Below are 23,948 nucleotides of genomic sequence, written 5' to 3'. Positions count from 1 at the left end.
AACCACAACATTTTTAGATTTAATTCCATATTCTGTTCGTGAATCTTATGCTTTTATAATTTTTTTTAAATGAAAGCAACACTGCCATCTCCTGACATAAACCGGTAATATTTTTGTAAACTAATTTCTTCAAAAACCTTTGCTGTATTTGATTTTAATCTATTACGATTTTAATCTTCCACGTATATTTTTTACTATATATATATATTTTTTTATTTTATTTGTGGGGGGAGTCCCCCCCCCCATCTACCCTTTTAATTGTTTTCCTAGCATGCTCCGGTGTTCTAAAAGTTGTGGTTCCATCCTTCGTTGTTCCGTCGTTCGTGGATGTTACCTTCGTGGTTCAGCCCTCTTCGTTGTTCACTCTTCGTTGTTCTGGTAGGTAGTTGTTTAAACATTTAAACATCGTGGTTAAGGATGTTTCCCATGTTGAGTAGATGAAAGTAAGGTGTAGTTGTTGTGCCTATGATGAAGGTCTCCATCCTTATTCCTTATGTGTGGGCTGAATAGAATCCCAAAGATGTGGGTGTCATCACTAAAAAAGTGACATTCGAGGTCACCTGAGGAGAAGTTGTCATTGTGAAGGTGATGCAAAGTGAGAAGAGGAGGGGGGAGAGCACACAGACGCATGGTATTCACACAGAGAGTGTGCTGGGTGCAGAGCTACTCGAGAATCAAGCAAGTGTTTAAAATAATTCAGAGTCAGAAGGCACACCCATGTGTGGTAGTACATTTAGGCCTAGTTAGATTAGTTAGAAGAGAAGTATGATAGTGTTAAAGGCACAGGACAGGTCTAAGGGTGTGAGGATGGAAGACAGACTATTGTGGTGTGCAGTGGAGATGAAGTTAGACACATAAGTGAGTGCTAGCTCTGTTATATTGAGTGTGCAGAAACATGCTTTAAAGGATCTTTGATGGTCCCAGGGCTGAAAGGATTACATGGTGCACACTGTCAGTCAGCTGTGTTGAATATTGGTATGAGTCCAGTTCAGAAAGTTGTGCCAAAACCTAAACGCTTTGATGAATGTCACTGAGACATATAGGTGTGTAGGAAAGTAGTACTGAGGTGGTTAGCAGTGCAGCAACGGTGTTCCCAATAGCAGTAATATTTGAGGCAAATCTTGGCAAATCATTTTCTGCAGGGATGTGATGGTGATGGGTGGGCAGCAAGGAGAGAATATGGTGCTGACAATGTAAAAGGGTGAGGTTGGAGTGAGAGGGTAAGGGTTTGAAAGTATGGTGAAATAGCATTGCCAAAGGCAGTGGGTAGTACGCTCAAAAGAGGTTTTGCGGTGGACTTGTTTGTGGGTCATTTGCACCGGAGTGCACTCATTTTGTTTTTGAAATAATGGTTTTGAGTCCTTTTTGTCGCTTATTATTTTCTCTTTTTCCAAATTTGTTGTTAACCATAGGTTTGTTATAAGAGCTACATATGACCTCAACTCTGGACAACTAGAGCATGTACTCATGAATGAGTTGTACTATAGCTTTCCAGGAAACTGGATTGATACTGTATGATACATGGATGTTAAACCAATATAAATAACAATAAATAGATATTATAAAACAATGTAATTCCCTTCCACTGTTTGTGGGCAGACGCAATGCCCCATGCGGTATGCTGAAGTAGGCAGAAGTAAAATTTGAATGACACTTCAACAGACCAATGGTTGAAGAGGGCTGACTGAAATCTCCTTGATGTATATATCTGTGCACAGATTTTTAATTATGATAATTCTGAAAACAAAAAGATGGCAACACAGCCAAAGCTGTCTCTAAGCCTGACCTAAAAAAGTGATAGGAGGTTGACAAGGTTCTGTTCCTTCAACCTCCAGCGCATCTTGCAGCTATATGGCAGCCGCGGTCACTGCAGGTAAGAACGGTGGGGCCCGGTGGGGAGGGATTTCGACAGACGATGACGAGCAAAACTTAAATAAATAATTAATTTTGCCTCATCATCGTCTGTTGAATTACCCTCCCTACTGGACCCCACCGTCCAGTAGGAAGCTCCATTGAATAATTCGGTCCAATGCCTGTTGGCGGATCTTGAGGCATTTCAACTTAATCAATTGATACAGTCTCCGACTCACATATGTGGTCATTTGTTAGATCCTGTTCTGACAAATTTGACCTCCAATATTTCTGTGCTTCAACCCAAACCGATGGCCTGGACCGACCATTATCTGATCGAGACTCATATCTCGATCTCTTATCCTCCCCTCAGAAACCATCCTCCTGACATCCTCAAACGCCCGTGGCGAAAACTTGACCCTGAGCACCTCCATCTGCTCCTGATAAAGGATCATCCTCCTCCCCCCACAGAAGTCTCTCTTGGTTACGATAACTTCTGTGAGTGGGTAAATCAATCTTTGGATTCTTTCATACCAGTTAGATGGAGTAAAGCTAGGTCCAGTCCCTCCAGTCCATGGTATGACGAATCCCTCAAACAGCTTAAATCCTCATGCAAAAAAGCTGAACGTGCTTGGCACAAAAAGTACGATGTAGACCTTAAGTCGACGTACAGGGCCTGCACTAGAGTTTACCATCGGGCTGTTTGTGCAGCCAGGGCTGCTTTCTACTCTCAGGAGATTAAGAACAGCACCAACCCTACCAAGGTTATATTTAGGGTTTGCAACGACCTAACCTGTAAAAAGATTAACACTACCACTCTCGAAGCTTCGATGGCCCATTGTGAGGATCTGGCCTCATTCTTCGTGGAAAAAGTAGAAGCTATTTACAGGTCTTTTTACCAAGCCCCTCACGCGGAAAATGCCACGGCCTTCACAGTCTCTAAACCGTTGCTTACTATTCCTAGCCCTACACTGGCGGAGTTTAAAGCTTTAACGATTAAAGTTAAATCTGGCTCCCCAGATGACCCCATGAGACCTTTGCAATTCCGGGAATTTGCCCAGTGCTGCTATCCCGCAATGCACAGTTTACTGGATCTGTCCTTTAACACCGGTACGGTTCCTCGGGCTTGGAAACAGGCTACTGTTATTCCTATACTTAAAAAGCCGGCCCTTGATCCAACTAAATCTGAACACTACCGGCCTATTTCTCTTCTCCCCTGGCTAGCTAAATTAGCAGAGTCTCATGCTAATAAGATCCTATCTTCTCACCTGCAGGAATCTAACATTCTGGACAACTCCCAGAACGGGTTCCGTGCTGGCCACAGCACCGAGACTGCGCTCTTGGCTGTGGTGGAACACATTAGGAAGATGCTGGACCAGGGTCAGACGGCGGCACTGATCCTATTGGATTTAAGTGCCGCCTTTGACACGGTTTCCCATCAGATCCTCTTGCACCGTCTCATGGAGGCTGGTGTCGGAGAGAGGGCACTCGAGTGGTTTCGATCCTTTCTTTCGGATCGGACGTTTAGAGTGTCTACTCCTCCGTTTGTCTCGGCCTCGCGCCCCATTCATCAGGGTGTCCCGCAGGGATCGGCCCTTAGTCCTACCCTCTTTAATTTATACGTTCAGCCCCTGGCGGAGGTAGCCCATAGTTTTGGTCTCACCATGGTGTCGTACGCCGACGACACACAGTTGGCGTTGGCACTTAATGGAGACTCCAACATGGATGCCCCTACCTTAAAGTCTGCCCTCAAAGCGGTGGCAGGCTGGATGGCGAACAATCGATTACAACTCAATGCCTCTAAGACCGAGGTTATCATCTTTGGTAGGGAAGGTGGACTTTGGGGCGATCAATGGTGGCCATCTGAACTGGGCCCTGTTCCCACCCCTGTAGTCGAAGTCAGAAATCTCGGAGTGTGGTTTGATGACAAGCTCTCTTTTTCCGCCCACACTAAACGTGTAGCTGGTACTTGTTTTGGTGCGCTGCATTGTCTACGACCCATCTTTAAGTTTTTCGATGCCGACACCAGGCAGATTATAGTCCAAGCTCTGGTTCTTACCAGACTGGACTATGCCAGCTCTCTGTTTCTGGGCGTGAATCAAGCTGAACTGGCCCGCCTTCAGAGGGTACAAAATGCGGCGGCCAGGATGCTTGTTGGTCTTCCGAAGTTTGTCTCTGCCCGCAGTACTATTCGAGATTTACACTGGCTGCCAGTAAGGCAAAGAATTCAGTTTAAAGCACTGTGTTTAACTTTTAAAATTCTTAAAACTGCTTCTCCTCCTATTTTATCACAGACTATCCAACATTATACCCCGTCCAGAACCCTTCGATCCTCCGGCTCTAATCTTGCCTCTGTGCCCCGCTTTAAAAGAGCCAGAATGGGCGGTCGTTCGTTTACAGTGCTGGCGGCGGCTCTCTGGAACTCTTTACCCCCCACGCTGCGCGACATTCCAGACTTGCTTCCTTTCAGGAAGACATTAAAAACCTTCCTGTTTTCCTCTGTTTAATTTTCTCTGATCCCATTCACCTTTGCTGTGTTGTGTTTACCATCTCTGGAAAGCGCCGGGACGCCTCTTGGCTGCGGCATCTGAGCGCTATATAAATTAAAATAACATAACATAACATAACCGTCCCACCGCTCTTACCTGCAGCGGCCGCGGCTGGTATATGGGTTCTGATAGTCACGACTCACTTCACCCACACTAAGCCTGCCCACACCAAGAGCTTGATATGCTTGGATATTTTTAGAGTACAGAAGGCTCAAATTGTCAGTCATCTTTTCTACTGTTGGCCCTAAATTGTGTAATTCTCTCCTTTTACTCATAATGTCAAAAATATTGGGAGACCTAAGCTTACATGCAAGCTGGGCCTGATTAATGAACACATTGTACATGACGTGGCTTGCACAGTAGCAATCATAGTATAGAAGCAGCACATTCATTTTATTGCCCCAAAACAAGGTATTGAACGCTGTTTTGAATGATGAATTACTGCTATGGCCTGAAAACCTGATGTATAATATATTGCAGTATGTCCCATATGAAGTAATTCTGTGCTAAATTACTTTTTATACTTTTTATACATTGAAAGAATGATGCAAAATCTAAAAAACCTTTGTGAAACCGATTTCCTAGAGCCCTGAAAGAAATATCTAGCAACCAACCTCAGCAATTATCAAGATTATCATTTGAGATGGCGCATTGCATACTTTGTGTAAAACTATGCACATAAGATAACATTAATCATTAATGTCTTGCAATATATTTTAGATCTGGCCCATTGACCTCCATTATTTTTTTTGCAAAAAAGCCTTACATTTAAACTGACAGCATTTCTTTAAGTTCCAGACTGTCTTAGATTATGCACTTTTTGTATACCATGTAACCTCAAAGCTGACATGTACATAGACATGCACATTCTCAGAGCACCAATGACCCAATTTCTTTTCCATGATGCATCTCCGTGCTTTAAAGGTTCTTAACCCAGTATAAGTTACTATTGCCAAAATAGAAGCATTAGTATGTCCAGCGTCACACATGGCCAACCACTGATTTTGCAGCAGCCTCCCATAGAAAATAATGCAGATTGGGACTTAAAATGATACCCTACAGGAAATATTGTTCAATATTTTTTTTTTTATTAGTTGAAAATATAAATGAATATAAAAGTAAAACATATCTTTAATCATAAGATATTTTTTGGAAACTTTCTTTGAATTTAAGGTAACATACATTTTTAATAAAATATATTTAAATTACTTTTAAATATTTCTATACATCAATGTTTATAATTATTAATGGATAACAGAAGATATGTTTTATTTTATGTGGGAATTTATTTTTTAATTTAAACTTCAGGAAAGTAATTTTTATTTTAAATTATTATATTTAGATTATTTTAATATTTAATTCAAAATTAAATTACAAGTGCTGCAGCATTTGTTATTCTACATTTAAAATACATGAGTAAAATAATTCACATTTTTAACATACACATATATTTACTAATTTATTATATAGTTTAATACACTTTTTACATTTTCCCTTTCCTTTACCATCGGAAGACCTCCGTCCCAAAGTGGATTTATTTGGCTGTAAAGTACTTGAAGTGCTTGTCACAGAACTAAACACTATGCCAGCAGGTGCTTGAGGAAAATGTGAGAGTATCTGTCCAACACCAAAAGGTTAGCTCTAAGGTGTTCAGTCAACAGGATAATTATTCAGACCAGCAAATCTATTACTTAATGTCTTAAAAAGTAAAAAATTAGGATGTTGGCTTGGCCGAGTCAACGTCTAGACATCAACCCCAATCAGATGCTATGGTGTAATCTGAAGAGAGCTGTGCATAAACAAATGATCTTAAACCTCAGAGACGAGACCTAATGCAATTTTGTAAGGAGAAGTGGGCCCCTCAGGAGGAACTGAACAAGTTAAAGGAAATATTTATTTCAAATTATTGTTGTTACACAGGCTCTAGCCGTTACTAAATTATATAGTGCACTTCCTTTTTCATACAAGACTTCTGAATGTTAGCTGGTGGTTAGTTTCAGAAATCATGACAAAAGGAAATGTTGTGTTTCATTTGTCAGATAAGCTTAGATGTATTGTCTCATGGAACCTGGTGAGAACTAAATGAAGGTCTGATACATATTAATTTTTAAAAACCTTATGAGGGCATACTTTACTTTCTTGTTCACATCACAACATGCTTTTCCATTGTGGCTCAAATAACGTTTTGTGCACTAGTAGTCCACCTGAAACAATTCAAGTCTGTAATACCTTTTAATATGTTTTGTTAGACTAACACAACAAAATAACCAAAGATGTTATGATGTATACAATTTTACAATCCCATGAATCCTTACAGATTTCTATCTTTCTCAACATAAACTAAGTAAAATTAATCCTGATTTCGTTTCATGCTTCAGTTGTTATAGCTGTGAATTTTGTAAAGCAAGCATTAACATGAGTTCTATAAATGTGGATACACTCAAAAGAAACACACGCTTTGGCTAAATGTTACAAGAGTCATGAAGTTGTTGGGGCGAAATTCACCCACTTACAAGTAGTCTGTACAAATGGACTGTGTTGTTTATAATTCTGCACAAAAAATTATTGTAGCCGTTTTTTCTACCATTTATTTTAAACAATCCTTTCCAGAAACGTCACAAATTAGTAATACAAGCTACTTAGCTTGAGCTACCCAGCTCATTGGACTGCCCAGCTAGTCCAGGAAAGCGTGGGCTGCTGAGTAATGGCGATTGGTTGACAAGCACTCAATAAGAACGGTCTTGCAACAAAGAGCAAATCAGTTGGGTAGAAGGATGAGCAATGGGAATTGCTGAATCAATAGTTTAACCAATCAGAATTGATCTTTGCCTTCATATCATTTTGATTGGCCTCCTTCACAGCCAGTCACAATAGTGAAACAACAGGGGGTCATCTTTGCGGCCAAGCAAAACAGAACATGTCTTGTTTTTGATGGGCAAGGCAGCAGGTCATCGCACATACTGATCCAGTCTACCACATGCTGTGGGAATTGCTATGTGCCTGTCATTTCTGTGTGCAAATTCTAGACTGGTATGCTGATCCTTTTCCATGATAAACGGAAAGGAAATTGTAGCATTCCACTTTCTCCAATTATAGATATTACTTTAATTGCTTATACTGGAGATACAATCACAAGCAAGATGGCTCTGAAAGGATGAAAGGCAAATATAATTATAAGAAGTAAAAACCAATCAATGGGCACATTCACAGGATCACTCTTAGGTACAGATGCAGGAAGAAAATCAAAAATTCCAATAGTAGGTCAATGCAAGATGCTTGTTCTCTTCCGAGTCAGAACAGGTAATTGTTCCTTTTTTCCTTCAGTAGATGCAATCTTGATATGATCAGTCTTTCACTTTGCAGCAGCACATGGGCAAGTAGGTGGCTTTTGGATAAAGTGTGACCAAAAAAGAAAGGAGTGGGAAGACATACGCCTGAGGAATACTGAATTCTGGGATAGTTGACAAAAATGAGCACTGCCTAGTGAATAGAAAACCTGTTTGTTTGCAATCGTGCTCAAAGCACCCCCCTAGCAGTGTTATAAAAATGAGGAGAAGAATTGCCTTCTTAAAATCAATAAAGAAATGTATTGGAATGATAAACTTGGGAGCAGATCTTGTCAATAGCCTACACACTGGACTAGCAACACTGGACCTCTAGATGTCCTCAAGGTATAAGAAATACAGTGGGCAGGGTCAACACCAGAGTCAACTTGCCAGGGTACATCATGGTGTCAATATATCCAACCTATATAGCATGTTGCGGTATCAGTGATTTCAATGATATATCCTTATGTTGGCAGAAGAATCTTCAGTGACTGGAGGATTAAAGGTCACCCTCCTGTAACTTACTGTTTAAGCACCAGGTAAGGTATGGTGTAAGAAAGAGTAAAGCCGATGTGCCCTTTCACATTGTCAGGCTCTGCGCGTCCTGCTTTACCTTAAACTATGTCACTGATAAGGAGTTGTACGGTACTAAAGAGGAACAAACTCTGCATCAGTACATACCGGTACTGAACGGTAGCACCTGCTAGTACTGTACAGTTATGAGTTAATCCCCACACAAAGGGAAATAATCGGCTGAGAACATTTTTTCAAGTCATATTACACATGGTATTCCTTATTCTGTGAAGATTAATTCTCAAGCCAGGAAGAGGTAGCCATCCATGCTCCGCTGGTGCCGTAAGGGGGTCTGGCAAGGGTGAGAAATACAATTAGAGCCACTGTCCCTGCACGCTAATAATGTCGTTTTAGGAAGTCAAGGCCAGTCGTGATCAACCAGAGTGATCCCACTCACAAATACCTTCCCCACTGACAAATAATTGGACTTAAGTTGTAATAAAAATAAGTTTGTCATGTATGCACCCTCTCTGTGTAAGAAAATTAAGCACTGTGGTGTCCTCTATTTACAGATGGTTAGAGAACATGTCTTCATTTGCCAGCTGTTATCAAGGAAAATTACCACCATTCCCTACACATAAAATGTTTTCTTATTCAGTACCTTGCGGGAACCGGGCTGATCACGTTCCGTCTGATTGCTGGCCAGGACCTTAAATTTCTCCACCCAGGACTCCAGGTCCAGTTTAACTCCAACAACTAGAAGGCAAGAGAAGATATACGGAACATTGCTACACTCAATCTCTCAAAGACAATCATTGTCAAAATACCCAAACTCCTCTCAACAAAATCCACCCTCCCCTTAAACCAGAGCCATGTTTTGTCTTTACCTGCTGGTTTGAGGGACTTCTTCCGAAACTCCAGCTCCACAGCTGTGCTCACTAAAATGCCGATAGTGTTATTTTCCAATTCAAAGGCTCTGTAGTTGTCTTCAAAAAGAAGAGAAACAAGTACAACTTACACTATGGCACATGGGAGAGTGAACTTATTGGAAAGATGCATTAAACACAGGTACATTTGGCGAAAGATTACATGCATGTGTGGTAGTGAGTAGCACAGACTGGTATGTAAGAGAAAGAAGAAGGGCAACGCTTATGCGAAAGACATGCAGGCATGAGAGTGATAGACTCAAAAATATGACCTATGTAGGCATGTTTTAAACTAAAGGAGCCTACTGCCTACATCCACATGTGGGGAGGAGACAATGGGTCACAAAGTCAAACAAGGAAAAAAATGGGAGACCCTTTAGCAAGCAGATACAAAAGCAGGTAGGCTCTCTAGAGCTGCATTTTTGTTGCCCTCTGTTTTAAGGAGCTGGGGTGATGCTGCCACTCTTTTAAGTACTATAACACAGATGAAGAGCTAAAAGCTACTTGGTACATTTTCCTCCATTTGTGATCATCTTGCACTGTGCTTAATAGCTTGCTCTAGCTGTACAGCATTGAATTAAATGGGTGCAAGCCTGTGAGTGTCAATCTTGTGGTCCTTGCCTTTGGAGGGTTAGATCTTCGTGTGCTCTATAGAATGTGCAACAAGACGCGATGACTGGGAAGTATTCCGCAGTGGAACCATTGGGATCTTCTCTGCCTGACCTTTCCGCAACATCTACTGAGTAGTTCACCCTATAAAATTCAAGTCCCTTGTCTATAAATAATAATTTTGATTAAGGGGCTCTGACATTCCAGTGTTCCTTGATGTCTAGCAGTCATGGCCATAATTCATAGGTAACAGCAGAGTCAATGGCTGGTTCAGAACCCTGTGGCATACAATGTAAAAATGAAGCCACATAGTAGTGAATATGTTCATTACATGCGGCATTTGTAGAATAAATGTTCCTCCCCATTACTTTAGGCTTGCAGATCTAGCAGCCAGCCACACCTCCTACAACACACCGCGATCCGTGCACATCTTTAGTGGACAATCTAGTGGCATGTTTCTTACACATCCAGTATTTTGATCAGTTAATGAAAATATTGATGTGAAAAGGTGCCGATGAAATCTATATACTTGCAGTTCCGGCAATTCATAAGAGGAAACTGTCTGAGGGGAAATAACTTTATAAAAGCAACAAAGGTCCCTCAAAGGGAATTCTAGAAACAGTCTGAAAATGGAAGTCATACCAACAGATAATTTCTTTGCTGGGGTTGCGGTTATCTTATATGACTAAAACCATACATCGACACACACAGTGAGAAGAGATTAAACATTTTTCAGGAAAAACCACTTAAAGATCCAATCAACACCATCGAAAGCTGCTGGTTCAACCATCTACCCACAGACCTGTTTGAAGCAGCCTGGCCACAAATTGCACAGACTGTTAAACAATTTGTAGGAAAGTAGGACCTGCTTATTATGGTTACCCCCACTTTTTGCTAAATGTGATACTTTTTTTGACTAGTCTGACTGGAATCCTGCTACCCCAGTTTATCTGCTTTCTCCTTCAACTGTTCTGCTATGTATTAAGGTGCAGTCCAGATTAGATACTGGGGTACTCTTGTCAGTCCCTAGTATATGGTACCCATGTACCTAGGGCATAGGTACCCCAGAGGCCTCCAATGGGCTGAAGCATGTATTATGCCACCCATGAGAGGCCATGCAAACTAGAATTACAGGTCTGCCATTGGAGCCAGTGTAAATTGGTGCATGCACCACTCACTTAATATGTAGGTTTACTATATCTAAGGGTCACAACACTTAAAACCTATAAGTCACCCCTCTAGCAAGCCTTTAAATCCTGAGAGCAGGGTGCTTGGTTCTAAGTGAGAGGGTGCCACTGCATGACCAGAACACCCCTGCAGCCTACTAAGTCCATTCTCCGAGGTTTTCAGTGAGGCAGCCATTTACGACATAAAGAGAGGCAGTATGCGACCACGTGATGACCAACTCTAAAAAGGCTGAAACAATCCCTATTGCGTTTGGTGTCAAACATGTTGGAATCATATCCCCACACTTGTAACCGGTGAGGGAGGTATGATTCCACCCCTCAGAAGCAAGCTTAGTGGGGTTCCTGGTGTTCCCGGTACCAGCCTTCGAGTTCCGGACAGCACAAAATGGTTGCAGCAGACCAGAGACACATTTCCGCCCTCCTGCTGCTGAGCCAAGCGCGAGCAGGGGAAGGCAGAAGAATAGGCATCCTGTCACAGGGTTGTGTGACCACCTCCAGACAGGATTTAGTGTATTAGGGCTGGTTGGGTGTGCTTGCAAGTGACTGAAAGTCTGCCTGAGGGGCACATTTGGTGTCCCTGTGCATAGTCCAGTTCAAACCAGTCCTGGGAGCCATTGGCTCCCGCTCTGGCATGAAACTGGACAAAGGACATGCAAGTAACCTCCCCACTGTCCAGACCCTCCCCTGGGTGGGTCCCCTGAATCTTACCAACCCTCTTCCGTGGGTATTTAAGGGCTTACCTGACTGTAGGACCTTAGATTCTATGTGGACAAGATTCTGAACCACAAACCACTGAACTTCAACCGTCTGGACACTCTGGACTTCGCTGGACTTCGTTTGGGCCCGACTTCGTCTTCCTCTCAGTCTGAAGCATCATGTGTGTCTGTGCACCATACAGTATCCGTGCAGGACCTGTGAAGCATGAAGGACAACCGAAAATATCTCCCTTGGAGTGAAGGAGTCACTCCCCTGCATTCACAGGCACAGCAACAAAGGTGTCCAGTTTGCTGATCCTAAGCTCTTATGGACTCTGAAGGCTTCAGCAACACAGTAGGGGGGTTTATACGTCCCTCGAGGCCCAAGCTGCCCTCTCACCAAGTTCGAGGTCAGAATCCCTCATGGGGGCTGCAATACCCAAACACCTGTGCACCGTGTACATTTGCAAGTGCATATGCTTGTTGACATTTCCTGAACAAATGCATTGGGCTCTGAGTAGCCCTAACCTCAGGCACCATTTCCTACCAAGAAGTTAGGCCTCCTCACACCGAGTGCTCCATGGGGCTGTTGTTTGGTGAAATCGCTTGAGGTCCTCCTGCAACGCCTGTGGGTCCATTTGAGGTTTAACTTTGCATTTATTGGGCATCCCTGGTAGCCCAAAGCTGGCCCTGACTCCCCTGTGTTTGGTGAGTCTCCTGGACCTTGCTGGCCCGAACCGTACACAGCCTTGGCCTTCTTCATGAGTTGCCATTGCCAAGGCTTGTTGTGCTTCCGCCGGACACCGACCCCATAGCCCTTGACATCCTATCCTTGACATCTCCTGGTCCCCGTAGCTGCAGAGTCAAGGGCTCCATCAATGCACCTGAAGCACCCGACATCGGTAGGCATTCGTCTACCGAGACACTGGTCACTCCTGAGTGATCACGACTCTGTCCCCTCTGCTTTCAGGTATTCTTTGACAAGAATCCACCTTTGGATTCCAACAGACACTTTTCTCCCTTCCAGCAGCGGTTCTTCTTCGAAGTCCTCCATTGGTTTCTGACGCTACTACAGACATATGCACCCGGCTTCCCTGGGATAGGTAACTTGGGTAATTCGGTATCCACGGGTGGGGTGGCTCTCCAACCTTCTGGTTCCATGGGGTTTCATTGAAGTCCACTGACAAGGGTCCTTAAACTCCAAAACTTCAACCACAAACTCTCCCATAGAATTGTACGGAGCACACAGTTGTGTTCCCACACTGCACCCGTCCTCGGTGGGGTCCCTACGTACTCACCTTGGGTCATTCCTTGTGGTCCCAGTGATACTACATCCTCTCAACACTATCTTGACTCGAGTTGTGGTTCTTATACCACTTTCTTAGTATACGGGTTGGCCCCCCCGGGGCCCACTGTGTATTCATGCTATTTACTATCATTTCTGTGCTTAAGTTTTGTGTGCTTTGTGATTCTCTACATGTAGGAGATACTGTGTCGTACTAGATAGTGTTATATTAATAAATTCATATTTTTTATAACTACTGTGTGGTTCTCCTTTCATTTAACCAATACTATAAGGTTGCATTCAGGTAAAACAAGCTGCTTAACATTTCTTCAAGACTAAGCCTGAAGGCTGCTCTCCATTGCTACCACTTGGACAGCTTTCTAAGGTTATCTTTGACCTCTTAAATCACCATAAGGGTTGATTGGACTGGTGCAAGGTGCCCACTTTAATTAGTGGACATCATATACCAGGCCAACTTCTCACACAATTGGTCTGCCAATTTCATGCCACATAAAAATGCCTGCAAGACAATTTTGCAACAGGCATCTAACCATCCACCCATATGTGCTTATTTGAAAGAAGTACCAAATATTTGAAAACACAATCAAAACTGCCCACAATTACCCAGTTTAAACATTTTTCACAAAATATAAACACTTTAAGTGTATAAAACAAACCCATGAAAAGATATCCATGAGCTGTCCTACTGCTTGAGGCCAGCCTTACACTTCTGAGGACCGTGATGCTGCTACCAGATGACTTCCCAGCTGCTTGATGCTTGCCTTATTCTTCAGAGAACTGTCCTGCTGCTTGTGGCCTGCCCTGCTCTGTGAGAAGGAAGACTGGACCTGCTACCTTCATCCCAGGTTACCTGAGTGACTCCAAGGATCAGTTGGCTGACCTCATGTTCTGAGCTCCAGGGACACAACAAGACCCAGAGACTTGCTGCAACTGTTCAGCTGACAGGCTGCAACAGGACCAGCCTAGACCTGCAACTGGAATTGCCTGAGCCCTGCTGGCCTCTGCTAGAATGAATCCCTTATCCTCAATAGGCACCTCTCCAAGTCCTTGACCCTTGGCTAGCAGTAGAGGGCACTCCTCTGTGACGAATGGAGAAATCCTAAAGCTTTGGGCTCTTCGCAACTGCAAATAGGCCCATTCGCAACAAGACTTTGCCATTGATGATAACCACCAACGTGAATCTCCAGTGAACCTGACTAATCATGCTACAGTGACTGCCCGTGACCAGCAACACAAGATATGCACTTTGCGCTACACCAAGGCAGCAGTGACATGACAACGTGAAACTACAGCACTGGCCACCTGTGACGTCCCATCGGATCTTTGCATTGCAGTGATGATCACCAGAACCCTCCCTTGCTCCTCGTCACCTTCTCTACCGCAGACTGAACACTTCACACTGAATTTTGAGAAGGTAACTTTTTGAGCGGGATTGACCTGGTCCCTGTATCTGGTCTGTGCATCCTCACAGTTGGCCTGAACGTGTGACTTTCACCCAGAACGACCAGGTGACTGCGAGCGGTGCTTTGTGTTTTTAGGTGGTCTATTAGAGAAAAATTTGAAATTGCTTATCTCCGTTTCTACTGATTAGATTGTTGTTGTTCTTGTATCATTTGATTTCTTTTATGTACTCTATTTTTCTAACTTGGTGTGGGATTTTTTTGTGTGCTGTTTTCCCTTTATTAATGTTTGTGTGCTTTTTAGTGTGCTGCATACATATTTTACATAGTGCCTTTAAATTAAGCCTGACGGCTTTGGTGCCAAGCTACCAGAGGGTTAAGCAAACTTCAATTTAGTGACTTTTTGTGGTTAACCCTGACAGAGATTGAGGTTGTTGGTTGAGAAGGGTTTTCAACCCCGTCAGCCAATAACCTGATTTCTTAAAAGGATCTAATGTGGCTTTCCGGTGATTCAACATCTACTTTGCCGTTATGGGCATTTGGCATGATAAACTCAAGAATGTTCTCCTCCTACAGTATGTTGGTCCCGACAGGCAAAACATAGCGTTTCAACTCTTTACAAAGGACATTGACAATTATGAGGGCCTCAAAGACAACCTCATTAAATACTTTTAGCCTCAGAAAAATATAAACCATGAATGTTGGCTGTTTTAATCTTTATATCAATACTTTGGGAATCGTTTGTCACAAGGTTGTGTGCCTGTGTCAAAGACAGTGATAGTGAGAAATGCAACAGCATTGACGATCTGAAGTCACAACTCTTTGGGGCATATTACCAAGCAATAGCGATAATTATCGCTATTGCTTGGTTAGAGACAAAATTTAAAGCAGAGCTGCGATGATTTTTATCGCAGATAAACCTTGGTATTACCAAGGTTTATCGCAAATGCGATAAAAAACGGCCGCAATGCATGAATATCGCTGAAAAGTCCGCGATATTCATGCATTAGCGAGCTAATGCTCTTAGCCATGTTATCCACCTCCCATTGGATAACATGGCTAAGAACTGCTCAGGGCAGGTGTTAGCTTTTGGAGATATTCGCGCTTAGCGCGAATATCTCCAAAAGTTGGTAATAGGAGATAGCGATGTTAGCGACTGTTTCCAGTCGCTAACATCTTGGCACGCCCACTTTGCATGTCATTAGTGATAAATATCACTGACATGCAAACTGGGGCCCAAGATGGTCGCTATCTCCTACTAGCTGTCGCTAACTGGTGTTAGCGACAGCTAGGTAATAGGGAGATAATTTTATCTCCGCTTTCTTGGCTTTTAAAGCCAAAAAAGCGGAGATAAACCCCCTTGATAATATGCCCCTTTGTGAGCTGTAAATCATCTGCACTTAAGAAGAAACCTAGACAAACTGAGGATATTCTGGGAATGGCATGTGCTGTGCATACTACAAATATTCAAGTGGAGGGAGTGAATTGTCACAGACACATTGATAATGATGAAATAGGCACGCTCCTCCAAACTGAGCATGAGGAGAGAGTGCTGTGACTTGGGTTATTGACTCCTACTCCCCCGCTGATCAATAAATCAAAATTTGAGTCTTTATCATTCTTTGCTTTCATGGCTTAATCAAATCACACAAAAGACTTCCAAACTAGTTAATGTCTCAACTTCCTTAAGGGTACTTATAAATGTAGATCAGCAATTCTGGAACGAGTTTCCAAATATTCGTTTTACTCTTAGCTTTGCTTATAGCTTTTCGTTTTCATTCCTCGTTGGACATGAAACTAACTTCCACCTGACCAGTTTTCATGTCCGTGTCCATCAGGTGGTTCACTTTTTGGCCGATTTGATGTGTGCAGCTTCTTCTCCAGTTTTGTTCTGCAGACTGTTGGCCTTTACTAACAGTTGTGAGCTCTTGTTGCTGTAAGGAGGAGAAATTTCCGAGTGGTCCTTCTCTGTCTGCCTTTTACCTCTGCTAAGTTTTTTTGTATTGCCTATACTGTGGATGTTTTCTGGTGAGCAGGCTCAGAAAGGATACGAGATATATGTATCCATTGCTACCTCTACAGCCTCTTCCTTTAAGTTTCAGGCTCCGTGCTGGCTGTCATTGAGTCTTCTTTTGGTATACCCTCTGGAGAGTGTAGTTGAGTTGGGAGTCTCTCAGGACATTCTAATGGTGTAGTGTCGGGGTCAACCCACTTCCTGTTTTTGGGCTGATAATCTCTTTCCCTTGACACTTGTCTTTCTTTTGACTGTATCAAAGGAAACTGTTTTCAGGTTTATACTCAGAGCAACTTAATCTGACTGTGAGCTTTTCTACTGCTCTGCAGTGATTATCGCCATGTACTCCTTTTTATAGCCAACCCCAACTTTATTGGGAATTAAGCTGTTCTCTAGAGCTTCTTGTTTTCCAGTAACATCAGTTTTTGCTATTGAAAATACCCTGTTTTCCAGACCTCTTCCTGTGCTGTGTTTAACTTAAAACCCACCTATCAGGACCAACTGTATCTACTTTAACTACCTCCAACCTTGCCTGAAAAGCACACACTACTGTCTTCTCTGCTGGGTCCCAGCATGTCTTTTCAATTTTCCAGGAGCACCAAACCTTTTCAGAATCTCAGCAGTTGAATTTGAATTGAATTTAAAATTATTTATAAAGCGCGCGTTCACCGGAACGGTTTCATGGCGCTACGCCGAGTCAAGTCCTTGGAGGCAAAGAATAACAGGGAGGGACTAATGATAAGTTATTGGGGGAAGGCTTTGGAAAACAAAAAGGTTTTTAAAACTTTTCTAAACTGTGAGTATTGGGTAATACATCTGAGGTGGGCTGGAAAGGAGTTCCAGAGGGTAGGGGCAAGGGTGGAGAATTTGGAGCCTCCCCATTTTTTTCTGCGAAATCGGGGGACAGTCAGCAGATGTTGGGAGGAGGAGCGAAGATCCCTGGTGGGGGGATTGAGTTTGATCTCAGACGAGATAAACGCGGGGGCTAAGCCTAGCTGGGCCTGAAAGGCCAGGCAGCCTACCTTAAATTGGGAGCGTTCCTGGATGGGGAGCTAGTGTAGGGATTTTAGGAGAGGGGTAACGTGATGGGATTTCGAAAGGTTGTAAACCAGGCGGGCAGCTTGGTTCTGAACCAGCTGCAGTCGTCGTACGTTATACGCAGGCATGCCGTGGTAGAGGGCATTGGCATAATCCAATCGAGAGACGACCAGAGCCAGGGTAATCAAGGGCCGTGAAGGAGAAGAACCGGGAGACCCTTCGGATGGTGCGGAGAGACAGAAAAGAGGAGGAAACCACCGAGCTCACCTGGGAGTGCAAGGTAAGTTGGTCATTGAGTTTGATACCAAGGGTTTTAACAGAGGGGGAGGGGGAGGGAGGGGACCCAAGGGAAGGGGGCCAAAAGAGGGGGGACCAGGGACTGGAGGAACCACCTGTCAAGACCAGCTCGGTTTTATCTGGATTTAGTTTCAGATGGTTGTGGTTCATCCAGTCCCGGATAAAGAGCATAGTAGATTGGAAATTAGATTTAGAATCAGGGGAGTGAGAGAGGGAAAAAATGAGCTGGAGGTCATCCGCATAGTTGTATACGGATACCTCCATTTTCTGAAGTGCAAAGATGAGGGGGGCTATATACAAGTTAAATAATAAATGAGAGAGGGAGGACCCTTGAGGAACCCCGCATAGCAGTTTTCGGGGTTCGGCCGAGAAGTCTCCCAGGCGGACCGCTTGAGTGCGGCCATTTAGAAAGGAAGACAACCAGACCAAGGCTGTGCCGCCGATCCCCGCCGCCCCGACACGGGAAAGTAGGATGGAGTGGTCCACCGTGTCAAAGGCGGCAGAGATCGAGAAGCACCAAGGCCTGGGAGATGTTCGTGTCTAATCCCTCTCTAGGATTGTCGAGTACTGAGAGTACAACTGACTCGGTGGAATGACCCGAGCGAAAGCCGGCCTGGCGAGGAGCTAAGATACGGTTTTCTTCCACGTAGGTGGTAAGTACTCTAGTAACATGTCGCTCCAAGACTTTCCCTAAGAAGGGGAGCAGGGATATGGGGCGGTAGTTAGCGGAGACAGAAAGGTCTGCACCAGATTTCTTGAGAATGGGTTGGATTATCGCGGTTTTGAGGGCAGGAGTGACCACGCCCTGGGACAAGGAACAGTTGAGGAAGGTGAGCGGAGGCAGGGGACAAAACGTGAAAATGTGACAAAGAACATGGGCAGGACATGGGTCAAGCGGAGACCCAGATTTTACCAAAGGCAAGAGGGAGAGAAAAGATTCCTCTGTTAGTAGAGGAAAGGAGTCAAGACAAGCATCTGTGGGAGTGCAGGGCGGGACAAGGAAAGAAGGGGAAGGGGGGGGGATATTGGCTCTGATTATTGCAATTTTCTCCAGAAAGTAAGAGTTCAGAGAGTCGCATAGAGATTGAGAAGGGGCCGGCTCAAGGGTAGTTCTATCAGAGTAGGCTAGCTTATTAATGATAGAGAAAATTTCTCTAGGTTTATTTTCTGCGCCTAGGATTTTGGAAGAAAAATGATCCTTTTTAGTGGAGAAAATGAGTTTTTTATATTGTAGCAAGATGGAAATGTACTGAGCTTTAAGGGTAGGACAGTATTGGCGCCGCCAGGCCCGTTCTGCTTGACGAACTGAAAGTTTTAAAGCCTTCAGTTCATCATTGAACCAAAGGTTGGAATCGTTCGTCCGCCTGGAGGCGACCCGCCTAAATGGAGCGATGGACCCTCCAACTGAACAAAGCCAAGAGTTGATGGCATTGGCTTGATCTGAAGAAGACAGGCCAGCTACGACTGGGCTGGAGGCGGGAAGAGAAGCGGCTAGAGAGGCTACATCTATCCGGCCCCAAGATCTTACCCAGATGTTTTTAGGGCGCAAGAGCTTGGTGGGCGGGCCAATTAGGGAGGAAAAGGAAATCAGTGAGTGGTCCGACCAAGGGCAAGGGGAAACAGATAGGGAGGCAATAGGACAATTAAGGGACCAAATCTGGTCAAGAGTATGACCTTGGGTGTGCGTGGGACAATGAATGTGCGAAATGAAGTTAAGGGAGCGTAAGGTTTCAGAGAATTCTTTGAGGTGGAGCATTCATCTGGATCAGCGGGCCAAAAATTGAAGTCGCCCAGTACCAGGACAGAGGAATTGTTGACTGCTAAGGTGGCTGCGAGTTCTTGGAAACCATCAAGAAAAGTTGAAGGGGGTTTGGGGGGACGGTACATAAGTAAGCATGTGAGGGGCACCTTGAGGGAGAGTGAACGAGCCACTAGAAAATCTGATGTGCCAATCGAGGGAAAACTAAGAAGTTGAAACGGCAAATCCTTCCGGGCGATCAGGGCGACACCCCCACCTGATTTGCCGGTTGGCCGATCCGCTCGGAGGACGTAATAGGTAGCAGGGAGGGAGGCCAATAGGATGGGAAGAGAGCTGTCGTGAAACCAAGTCTCCGTAAGGAACAGGAGGTCCGGTTTATGAAGATCCAGCAGGACGGAAAGTTCATGACAGTGTTTGACTACCGAACGCGTGTTGAGGTAATAAATGAAAAGAGGGGTCTGACCTGGGCTGGCCTGGGAATTGGAGCAGGAGGGGGAAGGAGGGGGGGGCGGAGGTGGGTGAGTAGGGTCGCAAAGAGTAGGAAGCACTGCTGGGATTGTTAGTCCCAGATTGTTAATGTGGGTGGTCAGAGAGGCCTCAATGGGCCAAGGGCCCTGGAGAGCGGAAAGTTGTGCCGGCGAGTATTGTAAAGGGCCCAGATAGCGGGGTGGCCTGGGCACTGGGCACGGCCGGTCGCGGACGGGCGCAGACGGGCTTGCCTTAGGCGCGCCTTTGGCGCGCAAACGTCGCGCCCGCTGCGCTCGTCCGCTGCGCGTTCGGTGAAGGCACATGCTTTATGGGAATCGTGAGGAGGAAGGGGGCGTGGCCTCAGTGAGGGGGCGTGGCCTCGGCGCTCGCCAAAGTGGCGAAAAGGTTTAAGGGTGCTTGGAATACCGTGCGCAACAGCGTTGACTCGGCTGTGCGGGGACCAGGACTACCGTGCAAGGTGAGTAATTCACAGTTTAAACACAATTAAAAAGCAGTCAAATTCAAGAGAACAATTTTTAAAATCAATATGTCCACACCCGGCTTCCGCCTCAGGGGGACTCAACGAGCATTACATAGACGCTTGTATTCAGCGTCTATATAGCGCGCTGGAAGGGGGCGTGGCCTCAGTGAGGGGGCGTGGCCTCGGCGCTCGCCAAAGTGGCGAAAAGGTTAAAGGGTGCTTGGAATACCTTGCGCAACAGCGTTGACTCGGCTGTGCGGGGACCAGGACTACCGTGCAAGGTGAGTAATTCACAGTTTAAACACAATTAAAAAGCAGTCAAATTCAAGAGAACAATTTTTAAAATCAATATGTCCACACCCGGCTTCCGCCTCAGGGGGACTCAACGAGCATTACATAGACGCTTGTATTCAGCGTCTATATAGCGCGCTGGAAGGGGGCGTGGCCTCAGTGAGGGGGCTTTCCTCGGCGCTCGCCAAAGTGGCGAAAAGGTTTAAGGGTGCTTGGAATACCTTGCGCAACAGCGTTGACTCGGCTGTGCGGGGACCAGGACTACCGTGCAAGGTGAGTAATTCACAGTTTAAACACAATTAAAAAGCAGTCAAATTCAAGAGAACAATTTGACTGCTCCCATGTTCCCATGATAAAGTAGTTTTAACCCCTTCGCCGGGGGGCTAATTCCACCACGACACTGGGGGAGAGGGGGCGCGCGCAGCACCACCGTGCTTGTGACGAGCTCAGCTCGTCACGCTGCACGGTGGTGCTTTGCTCATGACGAGCCACACCCGTTTGCGTGGAACGCTCAGCACAGCAGGGGAATTATCCCAGCATGTGAGCGCTGCGCGGGTCATGACGAGCACAGCACAACCGTGCCTCATGACGAGCATGAGCTCGGGAGGGGTTGATGATAATATGATACAAACGGATTGCATGCTTAGGAATTTAACATGTTTCTTTAAAAAGTCTAGGAATATTTGTGCACTAAATTCTCTCAAGATCTCGTGTCCAGCAGCATCATCTATTAGTCAAATGATTCATATGAATATTAGGTCTTTGGAGAACAGTCAAAGTTATGAAAAAGAACGGGCATCTTCAATAATGTCAAGGCACACATCTCCAATGTTGATTATCATTTATTTATATTTTATTTATTTATATTTAAATTTATAAAGCGCTCAGCTACCCGTAGGTTTCCCGGCGCTAAAACCAAAAAGAGAGGGGGGAGGTCAGAAGGATGGCTGTTATAAGTTAAATAACCAAGTTTTTACCTGTCTGCGAAATTTAAGATAGCAGGGCTCAGTTCGTAACAGGAGAGGAAGGGAATTCCATAAAGAGGGGGCCAGCCAGGCGAAGGAGCGGCCACCCATTCTGGATCTTTTGATTCTAGGAACCAAGAACAGGTGCTGGTTAGATGATCGCCGAAGGCGGGGGGGTCAGTAATGCTGTACCAAGGATTTAAGATAGGGTGGGGCCAGGCCAGCATTTATTCTGTGCATAAAGCATAGGGCCTTAAATTTTGTACGGCTTTCAATGCGAAGCCAGTGCAGAGTGCGAAGAGAATTGGATGTAGGGGAGGTATTAGGGAGTTTACAGAGCAGTCGCGCAGCCATATTCTGGACTGTCTGAAGCTTACGCGTCACTTCTTTGCAAGCTCCCAGGAGAAGAATGTTCCTGTAGTCCAATCTAGAGGTGATTAAGGCCTGGACCACGGTTTTTTGAGTATCCTGGGGGAGCATCCAGATGATCTTACGTAACCACTTAATGATAGTAATACAAGTGGAGGAGGTTTTAACCACGTGGTTCTTCATGGATAACTGGTCGTCAAAAATGACGCCGAGGTTGCGTGCTGTTTTAGATGGAATGGGTGGAGTGCCCATTTGAGAGGGCCAGTGTTGGGGTCCCCATAAGGTGGTATTATGGCCAAACAGAAGAAGCTCTGTTTTCCCCCCGTTCAGTTTCAGTTTCTTGTCATACATCCAAGCTGCGATGTTGCTGAGTCCTGCGCAGAGGGAAGAGGAAGAAGAGTGAGAACCTGTATAGAGGGAGTAGATGATTTGAGTATCATCGGCGTACGAGTAAATAGTGAGCCCAGCTTGCTCCGCAATGATAGCCAAAGGTCTGAGATACAAATTGAAGAGCAAGGGGCTCAAGATGGAACCTTGCGGAACTCCGTACGTCGATTTTATAAATTTGGGAAGCTGATGAGGAAGAGAAGACTTGGAACGTACGGTTTGATAAAAAACTGATAAACCAATTGAGGGCTGAGCCGGTGATGCCAGATGATCTAAGGGCATTGATGAGAATGGGGTGGGAAACCGTGTCAAATGCGGCACTCAAATCAAGCAAGATGAGTGCCACGGTTTCCCCCCTATCCACTCGGCATCGGATGTTTTCAGAGACCCCCAATAGGGTAGATTCCGTCGAGAAACCTGACCTAAAGCCGGATTTGGAAGGATGTAAAATTCCCCTAGATTCAACATGGAAAGAGAGTTGAGAGTTGATGTGCTTTTCCATGATTTTTGAGAAAACCGGGAGGAGTGAAATGGGGCGGAAGTTCGATGGAATGCTAGGGTCGGCATTAGCCTTTTTTAACAGAGGCATTATCATCGCATGTTTACATGCAGAGGGTACTGTAGCTTCTCTAAGGGAGGAGTTAAGAAGATCCATAATGAATTCCAGGGATGAATTGTCCAACATTTTTAATATTTGGGTGGGAAAAGGATCCAAAGGGGAGCCAGATTTGATTTTGCTGATAATGTCAGAGAGTGTATTGATATTGAGAGAATCCCATGTGTCGATCAACTGTGACGCAGGAGGACTGGTGTCCGATGGAACTTCTGAATCACAGGAGATCGTAAGGTTAGATACTGTAGGGGGGGGTCTGCTGTGTAGGGGTAGGGAATCTGTCCTCTAAAGCCACTTGATCAACAGGTCTGATTGTGGCTGGTGGGTGAGATAGAGAAGGGGAAGGGGTAATTTTTTCAAAATCAGAATAAATGGCATCAATTTTAGCGATAAAGAATTCAGCCAAAGAATGGCACTGTGCAGTATTTAGACAAGGTGGTTTAGGCTGACACAATGCGCCCGAGAGCTTTTGTACTGCCTTAAAAAGGGCTTTAGGACGATTTTGTGCCTCAAGAATGGTTAGGTTGACATGTTCAGCTTTTGCAGTTTTGCATAAAGAATGATATTTAGTTAAGGCAGCTTTGTAATTTTGTTTGGAACACAGGTCATATTTTATGCGCCATTTGCGCTCGAGGTTTTTGCAGATGGTTTTTTCTTTTTTAAAAGTGGCTGTGAACCAGGGTGCAGGCGGATGGTGGAGGTTGTACTTTTGCATGCGCTGCGGTAAGCATACATCGGCCGCATGTGTAAGCCAGGCGTTAACAGCATCAGCTGTTTCAATACTGGTGACTTCCGTGAAAGGCCTAGAACTCTCAAGACAAGAGTTGAGTTTCTTAAGGTCCAATTTATTCCAGTTTCTAGATAATCTAGATTCTGTAGGATTAGCGAGGGTGTTTGGAAGACA

At 44.7% G+C, this 23,948-nt stretch overlaps 1 protein-coding gene across 1 annotated transcript in view; it reads right to left on the bottom strand.

Moving 5' to 3' along the window:
- Positions 1-23,948, bottom strand: part of CACNA2D2 (calcium voltage-gated channel auxiliary subunit alpha2delta 2) — a 1,696,410-nt gene that overhangs the window by 127,920 nt on the left and 1,544,542 nt on the right. The window contains exons 29-30 of the mRNA XM_078661304.1: positions 9,127-9,225; positions 8,901-8,995 (exon numbers count right to left, since the gene is read on the bottom strand). Coding sequence (XP_078517430.1) covers positions 8,901-8,995; positions 9,127-9,225 — 194 coding nt within the window. The remainder of the gene's footprint in view (positions 1-8,900; positions 8,996-9,126; positions 9,226-23,948) is intronic.

Source organism: Lissotriton helveticus, chromosome 9, assembly GCF_964261635.1.
Source record: "Lissotriton helveticus chromosome 9, aLisHel1.1, whole genome shotgun sequence".
Taxonomy (NCBI): Eukaryota; Metazoa; Chordata; class Amphibia; order Caudata; family Salamandridae; genus Lissotriton; species Lissotriton helveticus.
This window is presented reverse-complemented; position numbering and strand designations above follow the sequence as displayed.